General features: G+C 42.5%; 1 protein-coding gene across 1 annotated transcript in view; it reads right to left on the bottom strand.

Moving 5' to 3' along the window:
• The window catches only part of Orc1 (origin recognition complex subunit 1), a 31315-nt gene that overhangs the window by 16840 nt on the left and 4427 nt on the right, over positions 1–10048 (bottom strand). The window contains 4 exon segments of the mRNA XM_029476387.1: positions 268–583; positions 2446–2624; positions 4917–5041; positions 6859–6964. Coding sequence (XP_029332247.1) covers positions 268–583; positions 2446–2624; positions 4917–5041; positions 6859–6953 — 715 coding nt within the window. The 5' untranslated portion in view covers positions 6954–6964.

Raw genomic sequence — 10048 nt, 5'->3', positions numbered from 1 at the left:
ATAGTTATTGATACAATGGAGCAGTGCATAAAAAGGAAATCACCAATAGGATGATAATAGATGATAATAGGGATGACTCCCAAATGGATGAAACTAAGAGAGACAGACAAAAATCACATTGTGATTCCAACAATGACACCCCAGAAGAAGCCAATTATAGAGGCAGCAAACACATCACCAGGCAGCAGGCGCTGGGGGAGGAAGAACTGGTTTATCATGAAGGGGCATAAGCACACTGAGGTAAAACTATTTTACAACCCCACTTACCATCGAGTTCCAGCGACTTCTTTGCACTGGGGATGACAATATCAGCAGGAGTCTGGTGAAATTTGGAAGTGGAATGACTTGATTTGATCCCTTTGACCTCTTGTTCTGACGTGTTCTGGGCAGGGCTTTTTACATTCTTAATCTTGGCTTTTAAAGGTTTTTGCCACTCAGGACTATCTTCTTGTTCCCTTAATGCTGCAAGCACTTCTGGTGGCAGTGGTGCAAAGCCCTTTTTATTCCAGGATAGCTTCACAAACAGTGTCTCCTCACTTTTCTCATTCACAGGGATCACTTCTTCTGGGGCTAATGCCACTACCTGAATTTGGGAAGTGAGATGAACAAGAAAATGTGAAGACTACACAGCTAAGAAAGACTGTCATGGCTGCAGTGAAAACTATTTAACCTCCCATCTTTATATGAAATGAGACAGACCCTGTACAGCACACTGACTGAGAAACTGAGCATTTAAAAAGCCATGAATAGTTCAAGGATTTTGATGAAATATAAATTATTCCTATTTTGATTTTGAGACAGTGTCTTTCTATGTAGCCCTGGCCTGCCTCCAACTCAGAGAACTGCCAGCCCCTCCCCTCCCTCCTGTGGGCCCAACAAATTATTCTTTTTCTCTCTCATAGGCTTTACTATGAGACAGGGTCTCCTGTAAATTCTGATCCTAACTCTACTTCTTGAGTATTGGAATTCCAGATGTGTACAACTACAGCTGTGTATTGAACCCAGGGCTTCATTCATGCTAGGCAGATGGTCTACTAACTGGACTATATCCTCACCCTGCCTGGCTTCTCTGCTTCATTCTTGCTATCGTCTCAGTTCAAGCACATATTAGCCCATTCTTTGCTTCCCCACCCCCACCCCCAATCTATTAATCTAGGTCAAACTGGATCAACACGATAAACAGTAACGGTAGTCCCACACAGCTCCAAGGTCAGATGACTTAAACTCTTCTCTTCCTCTCCTCTCCCCCCTTACCCCTTCTCTGTTTGGTTTTGAGACCTCTGGCTATCCTGTAGACCTGGCTGGCTTAGAACTCTGAGACCTACCTGCCTTTGCTTCCCAAATTCTGGGATTAAAGGCACGAGCCACCACCTTCCTGCCTCTGTTCATTGCCTTCTAAGATCAAGCTCCACCTCACTTGTTGCTTGGTGTTCCCTAAATGGCCTTGCACACTAGCAGGCTGGCTTTAATCACAGTCCTGCTTATAACTCTCTGTGTTCCTTACACACCATTCTCCTCTGCCCTTCTGTTGTAGCTACTTTCTGTTGCTATGATAAAACACTGACCAAAGCTAACTGGTGGAGGAAAAGATTCATTTCACCTTACAGCTTGCAGTCATGGTAAAAGTCCATCACTGAGGGAACTGGAGACAGGAACTTAAGCAGAGATCAAGGAAAAATGAATGCTGTTTTCTGGCCTATTTTTGTTGTTGTTGGTTTTTTTTTTTTTTTTTTTTTTTTTTTTTTTTTTTTATGACCCAGAAGGTAGCATACTCAGTGGGCTGGGCTCTTCACATTAGTCATTAATAAAATGCCCCAGAGACTTGCTTACAGACCGATTTGTTGGAGGTATTTCCAAACACCTCTCTTTATGTCAAGTTGAGAAAAGCTAAACAGCACATCTTTCAAATCTATGTGCTTCAATGTCTGCATCTACCTTTCCTGCCTTCATTTAACCATGAAATAGATTTCTATAGCCAGGTCAGACCAGTCTCTGTGGCCAATTGTTAAACCAATTCCCCACCGAAAGACAAACCTCACAAGAGAGCATTATCCTGCTATTGGGATATGAAAACAGCTCTAGAAATAAGACTCAACAGGTCACCTCCTGAATCAAAAAATCTTGGAACACAGGCTTGGCTTTAGCAATCAGCACTCTCTGTACTGAGTTATGTAAGGTGAAGTCCTCATTATATACTCAGCCTTACAATGCTCTGTGCATTTCTCACTAAGGCAGTTTCTAATTCCTGCTCTTCTTTCTGGTCAAAATCCCAATGTTACTTCCTCTAGAAAGCCCAGAGCATATGTTCTATGCTGTCAGTATCTGTGTGCTGGGGCAAGCAGCCAAACAGAGATGATTAGAACAGAATTCAAATTAGAACTAGTAATATTCCTGAAGCCATGCAGTGTGGGCGCTAAAGATAGAAGCAGGATTTAAGGCACGAACCTGAACAGGGCCAATGATGGTCTCCACATTAATCTTGTTATCCCAGTCAGAACAGTCATACCAGAATATCTCCTGTGCAGGAGGACTCTGGCCTAACAAGTGCCTTTTAGAGACAGGAATCTCAAGGAATCTGACAAACCACTGTACTCGTGCACATTTCTTGGGAGGAACTTCAGATCCTAGGAGGGTTGGGGAGAACGGGAAGATTAAATAGCAAGGCAAACAACACAGCACTGACTATTGCCTACGTGTCAAACACTACACCACAGATATGCTCACTCCTGATAAACTCTACCAAGCATCTACTATAGCTATCTATCTCCTCACAGGCTAAGAAGCCAAGTTTCAACGACCTAATATTATTTGTCAATGACCAAAGGACCAATCAGCAGCAAAATGACTCCACAAACACTTTTTAAGTTGATCCACTTTCCTTTATTTTTGGCTTTTAGAGGCAGGGTTATGTAGTCCAGGCTGTCCTAGAATTGGCTTTGTAGATCAGGCTGGCCTCAAACTCACAGAGATCCACCCGCCTCTGCCTCCAGAGTGCCGGGATTAAAGGCGTGTGCCACAGGCCTGGAGTTGCTCCATGTTTAAAAAAAAAAAAAAGATTTTATTTTTATTTGATATGTATGAGTGTTTTGACTGAATGCATATATGAGCATAATGTATATGCAGTATCCATGGAGGCTAAAAAGGGGACTCAGCTCCTCAGGAATTGGAGTTGTAGACACGGGTACTAGGAACTAGCCCTGGGTCCCCTAACTGTGTTTCCAGGTACTGAACTCCCTTTTCCAGCCCCGGGCTCTACGCCTTTATAATGTTTATCAGTACACAAGGGCATTTCCAAAGAGATGGAAAACAAGTTACTGGGGCTGGAGAGATAGATGGCTCAGTGGTAAAGAGCACTGGCTGCTCTTTTAGAGCTCCTTAGTTCAATTCCCAGCAACCACATGGTGGCTCACAACCATCTGTAATGGGATCCAGTGTCCTCTTCTGGTGTGTCTGGAGACATCAACAGTGTAATGCATAAAATAAAAAATTAAAAAAAAAAAAAAGAAAAAAGGAAATCAAGTTGCCATAACTGTTTACCATACAAGTTAATGATTATTAAGAAGGCCACCAGTTAGGTATGGTAGTTTACACTTATAACACCAGCACTTGGTAAACAAGGGCAGGAACATCACAACTTAAAAGAATAGAGTTCAGCTTGGGGTACCTGAGATACCCCAATCTCAAAAAATACTAGGATACTAAGAAGATTTAACAAGTAAGGGTACCCAGAGCCAACCCTGATAACCTAGGTTTACTTCCTGGAACCCACTCGGTAGGAGGGGAGAAACAACTCCCACGCATCCTGATTTCTCTCATGCAGACTATAGTGAACTTGAACACACACACACACACTAAACAAGATAAATAAATGTAAAGACAAAATTCAAGTCCTTGTTGAGATGGCAACCAATAACTACCATGATTTCTGGAAACACAGCTTTACTCTTATAACTTACCACTATGATAACATTCCAAAGCCAAAAGGATATATTCTCAAAAGTGTGCTCATGGGCCTCGATCCTTAACTCCGTAGCGATACTAAGTCATCAACTGAAGTTCTACACAAGGGCTCTTAAGTCTTAGACCAAGCTCACACTTCTGCTGTGCTTCCAGCTTGATAACTTGATAAAGTTTCTCTCCACGCTTGTCAGACATCCCTCCCTCCCATCTGTGTTAAGTAAAAGTCTCTTTACTGTTCTTCCTTGTCCCCCTTAGGCATATGAACCTCCACAGGACTCTGCAACTATATCCCTAGGGAGAGATGGCTTTATACAGTTTCAAGTTGCTCCCTTGCTTCTTTTGTTGTTGTTGCTTTTGGAGAGGAGGTTTCTCTGTGTAGCCCTCTTGCTTCCTGCTCTTCTCTCTGGAGTTCTGGCCTGTTCCTACCTTCCCAGACACGGAAGTAGCTGTGAGTACCATCTCACTCACTAGGCAGGTCCTGAATCTGAACCTATGCAGCCTCTAACGAGGAGCACCATTTTTTTCTAGCATGTCAAACTTTGTATAAAAGTCCCTAGGAGGTAAATATAAAAGTGGTGGTTTTTTCCTTCTGTCTGAACCTTTCTAATGCAATTTGCTTCCTCTCTACTTGTAAAGAAATCATACTTGAAAAATTTCATAGTAACTTTTTCATATTAAAAAACACATAACTAGTAGTACGAATCACCAGTTTTCCTAACATCTTTCAAAATTCCTACCCCCAAATGCTGTACTCCAGAAGAACATTCTTGCCCCTAAAAATAATGGAAAGGCTAAATTCTAGCTGGAGAAAGGAACGGCCAATGCGTACGAGGTCCACCTCATCGTCCATGGTGTTCTGCAAGTGTCTGTGAATAGAGAACTCAGTGTCTCCCCTCACGCACACTTTGCAATCATGCCCCATAAGAATAAGGCTCCCATTTCAGGCCCAAACTCACCATTTTGAAATAATTCAATCAGTTTAGCAACATAGGGCTTTTTATTATCTTCCCCNTGAATCAATACAAACTGTCCAACCTTGATGTGAATCTCAGAACCATCATTGATTTTCATACAAATTTCTCTAGAAAGTAACAAACATGGTAATTAAAGTGGGAAAAGATTTTTAAAACTTGATACTACAGACAACATTCTTTTAAAGGACATGCCTGTCCAGCTCCCTCTTCAATTGAGACTGAATTTTTATTTCATGCAATGAGTTCTTGCTTGAATGCTTGCCTATGCACCATATCCATGTGTAGCCCACGAGGGCCTGGATTCCCCAGAACTCAAGTTTACAGAAAGCTGAGTCATAATATTTGTGGGAGAATCAAACCTGAATTCTCTGAAAGATCAGCCAGCGCTCACAACCACTGAGCCATTTCTCAAATTCAAAGATGTTCTTACACTAGAAATTCCTCTAAATGGTGTCTCTTAGCGCTCCACTTATCTCACTAGGAAAACAATGCACCCAGTGAAAGTACACAAAATGGGCTCAATGAACTGTTTTTTAGTATAAATGATTAATTTAGATGCCTTCCTATACTTCTTAACTACCCCAGTTATTGACAAGAACAAGAAAGGCTAGAAAACTGGCTAATATCAAAACTGCTAAGGAGTGAGGAGCTGGCTCAGTGGATGAAGCACTTGCTGAGCAAGCAAGCACAAGGAGTAGAGTTCAGTTTCCCAGCACGCACATAAAAAGCCAGGCAAGGGTGGCAGCCACAGAGAAACAGAGAGACAGACAGAGAGACAGAGAGAGAGAGAGTGTGAGTGTGTGTGTGTCCAGTATTTGGGAAGCAAAACAAGGAATCCCCCAGACAGCTGAGCTCTGGGTTCAGAAAAAAGGAACCTGCACCAACAGAGTATAGGGTCTCCATAAGGATCAGGGATCTTCATGGAAGAGGGGACAGACAAGAAGATTCTAAGAGCTAGAGGTGGTTGATAATAACATCAAGAAAAAAGTGTTTTCCAGACACAACAGGGCAGGTGCACATATGAACTCAAGGCACTTGTGACAGCATGTTCAAGACTTTCACAAGCTCCAGCCAGACACAAACCCTAGCAGAGAGAAGAAGGGCACAAAACCCTACCAGAAGCTCAATAGCTATTGTCATTTGATAGCTAGGAGAGGGTGAGTCAGGTTTCTTTAATAAACTGACCCCTATAGGGCAGGCCCACTCCCAAGACTACCCACACAATACAAATTTAAGTCATCTGGTAAAGGAAAAAAAAAAAAAGGAAAGAAATCTCAAAGTTGGGTAGAAAGGGATGAGATAGGAGAGTGGTGATGGGAGGAATGGGGAGGACAATGAAGGAGCAGAACACAGAATGAAATTCTCAAAGGATTAAAATAGTGCAATAAACAAGTAGAGGGCAATCAAAGCAGCACTCCATTTTCATCAGCTTCAGGCCTCCAGTGAGCACACACACCTCATACATATACCCACACAAGCACACGGTTCCGAAGGACACAGGACCAACATCTCTTTTTATCTTTTAAGTTTCAAATTCACCCTAAGTAGATGACATTATGGTATACATTAGATTTTACTTACAAGCCACAACAGATGTTTCTGCATCAACAAACGTCTTAACAAAATATCGGTTCTATCTATTGTCCCTCAAACCTCAATCCACAGTGAATAGAATTAGAATAGAGAGGCTACATTTTGCATTCCAACCAAAGAGCTTCACTACTGGGGGCTGGTGAAATGGCTCAGTGGGTAAGAGCACTGACTGTTCCTCCAAAGGTCCTGAGTTCAAATCCCAGCAACCACATGGTGACTCACAACCACCCCATAATGAGATCTGACTCCCTCTTCTGGTGCGTCCGAAGTCAGCTACAGTGTACTTATGTATAATAGTAAATAAATCTTTAAAAAGAGCTTCACTACTTACCTGTACATTTGTTGGAGCTGTTTTCGATTCGGCAATGGCCTGCCAACCCATGAGAAAGTTTGTCTGGTCTTCTGCCTTGTGAGGTAGGATGGCATGGTCTGATGGGCTGTAAGATACAGTCAGGTCCTGCCTTAACGGAGTTCAGCATTCTCCCCTTAATACCTCTGCCCTACTACCACACATTTAAACCGGTAACATTTATTTTTTTTATCTTTTTGTTTGTTCTTCAAAACAGTGTCTCTTTACACAGCCCTGGCTGTCCTGGAACTCACTATGTAGACCAGGCTGGTCTCCAACTCACTAAGGGATCCCCCTGCTTCTGCCGCCTAAGTGTTGGGATTAAAGGTGTGCACCACCGTGCCTAGCTCAGTAACACTGAAAAAGTCAATCTCGTTGGAAATCAAATACAGGTGGCTTAGTAGATTTTATATAGAGGCTCAATATGCAAAGAAAATAAATTATAAATGCCTACAAAGTCTTACTAGTAGGCAGGTGGTGGTGGTACACACCTTTAATCCCAGCACTCGGAAGGGAGAGGCAGGTAGATTTCTGTGAATTTGAGGCCGGCCTGGTCTACAGTGTTCCAGGATAGCCAGGGGCGACACCAAGAAAAACACACACACACACACAGAGAGAGAGAGAGAGAGAGAGAGAGAGAGAGAACACTTACTACAAACAAAGCACAATTGTGAACAAATGTCCAAGTGACATCTCTTCAGCTAGGGTAAAATATAGTGTGGTAAAGAACTGTTGGAAGCCAACTCTTAGCAGAATCTTGAGTTATTTACTCACAGGTGGAACTTTTTCACCCTGACGAGAGACTTGTTTTCTTAGCATGTTTTTGCAAGAAGCCCACTACAGCTGAACACACTCTGATAACATCTTGTTTTTCTCCTATGCATCCTGGATCTGTGGTTAAGTGTCTCCAGCTGCACTCCCTAGAGAGTGTATATATACCCATAGTTGCCTTTCAATAAAAGAGAGTTGAGCAGATAGCCTGTGTTGTCTCCATTCTTTGTGACTCTTGCCCCACAACCCCTCTCTCTCTCTTCCAGACCCTGTTGACTGTGGACCGAGTCAAAGAACAACTATGGTGCAAAGAGCCTAAAGGAACGACTGGATGTGAGTCAGGTCTTGTGATTGAGGGAGTAGATCTAAGGATTTTTGAGCTGAATATATTGAGTAATCAGCAGACATTGATAACATGGACTCCAATTAGGGGTTACCAGGGATAGTGGCATAAATCTATAAAAGCAACATTTGAGGGAGTAGCGATGAACTTTATCAAATGTGCCATTCCACTCAGATCGGCAATATGTTTTGGTACACAGGGTAAAATCTATTGGTATTACTTTACATGCTGATTTCTCTATCTCATTATCTGGTTTCAGTCTGGACATAGTTTTGTTATGTTTATTCTCAGAAGCTCCTATCTCAAGTTCGTATATAAATATTGCTCCTCATTCATTCTACATTGCCAATGGAAGTCAATGAGCCAATACAGAGCTTTAGAGGATAGAGTGGAATTCCAATTCTAGGAGGAGTAGAAAAAGAAACAGGAAGGAAGGAAGGCAGGCAGGAAGGAGCAACCCACAAGGAGAGGTCAAGGAAGCAACAGGAGAACTGGAAGAAAAAAGTACAAAAAAATAAAAAATGCAAGTAATATGTGAATATTATCTGGGAGGAAACAGAGCTAGCTTGGAGGTTCAGAATAGAATTGCTCAGTATTTGGCTCAAGGCAATTTTAATAAGTCTTAGTCTTTCAGTGTGGTTATTTGGGAACTAGTTGGTTAAGGAATTGCTACACCTGTACTAATTTTATGAATCTATATTAACATAATAATCATTTTACAGAATAAAGACCTAGCTCAGTTAGTAAAGTGTCATGTAAGCACAAGTGTCCCATCCAGCAGGACCCAGTTATTCGTGGGTGCGAGGGGGACTGCAAACCTGAAGAGAAATGAGCGAGAAAGAGAAGCGAGACCAAGCAAAGAGCTGTCAAGGTTTCATTTTATTAGGCTGAAATGCCAGGTTTTAAGCACACAGCGAGGGAAATAGGGAGGGGCTGAGGGGGAATTAACTAAGAACAAAGAAGTGGGCATCTGGGGGCCTGAAGGCCGAATTCTGACTGCAGGCGGGCGGGAGGCACCCTGAGTCCTATCTCAGGAATGTAGATCCCTCCTTAACAATCCCAGGTGTCAGGCTGGGCTCAGCACATAACTCAGGTCCTTAGAAGTCTTGGGAGTCAGGAAGAGATAAGGAAGAGGGGACTATAATTCAGCTTTTAGGGTCTCTGGTGCCAGGAAGGGATAGGGAGAGGAGGAGGTGACCGGCTCCTAACACAAGGCCATTTGGCTTATTAGGGTGGGAAGCTGTGAAAGGCTTATATTACTTTCTCACGGTATGGTTTCCAACACACGAGGACCTAAGTTTATTTCTCAGAAAGTACATGAAGAACCTAGGCATGGTGGGATGCTCTTGTTATCCTACTGCAGGGGAAACAGAGACAGGTGACTCTCTGGGACTTGCTGACAAGCCAGGCTAACCCACTTGGCAAGTTCCAGGCCAATAAAAGAAACAATCTTTAAAAACAAACAAAACTATACAGAGAAACCCTGTCTCGAAAAACCAAAACCAAAACAAAAAACTAAGTAACAGCTCTTGAGGAATGGACCTCATGTGTACATAGAAATATACCCATACAAAATCACTAGCTATCTAGACTTGCTTTGGCAGAATAGCTTTCTTTGCATCTGATAGACCCAGATCTGAATACTGTGAATAGGTGAAAAGAAATGCTGGTATTAAAGTATATGGTTGAGAGTTGGCTTAGCACTTACCAGCACCAAGTTTAGCTCCCAAGCACCTACATACATGGAGGCTCACAATGTCTGTAATTCCATTTCTAAGGGATTTCATGCTCCCTTCTAACCTCAAAAGCAGGTAATGATAGGTACACGTATATACACACTGGCAGTCATACATTAAAATAAATCTCTAAAGTACATTTGTTTTTAGTGATAGAAAACTGGAAAAGGACTGAAAAGTCTAATATGATTCTCTACAATGGATTTAGACATTATAATCTCTTGGTACTTGTGGCCTCCCTTCCCCCAGCCTGGAACCTGCCTGCTCAAGGGTGGAGCTACCGACTCATTCGTCCTGCCACGCCCACTGCTGGAACCTGCCT

Source organism: Mus caroli, chromosome 4, assembly GCF_900094665.2.
Source record: "Mus caroli chromosome 4, CAROLI_EIJ_v1.1, whole genome shotgun sequence".
NCBI lineage: Eukaryota > Metazoa > Chordata > Mammalia > Rodentia > Muridae > Mus > Mus caroli.
The sequence above is the reverse complement of the archived record's forward strand: the minus strand, read 5'-3'. Positions and strand labels throughout refer to the sequence as shown.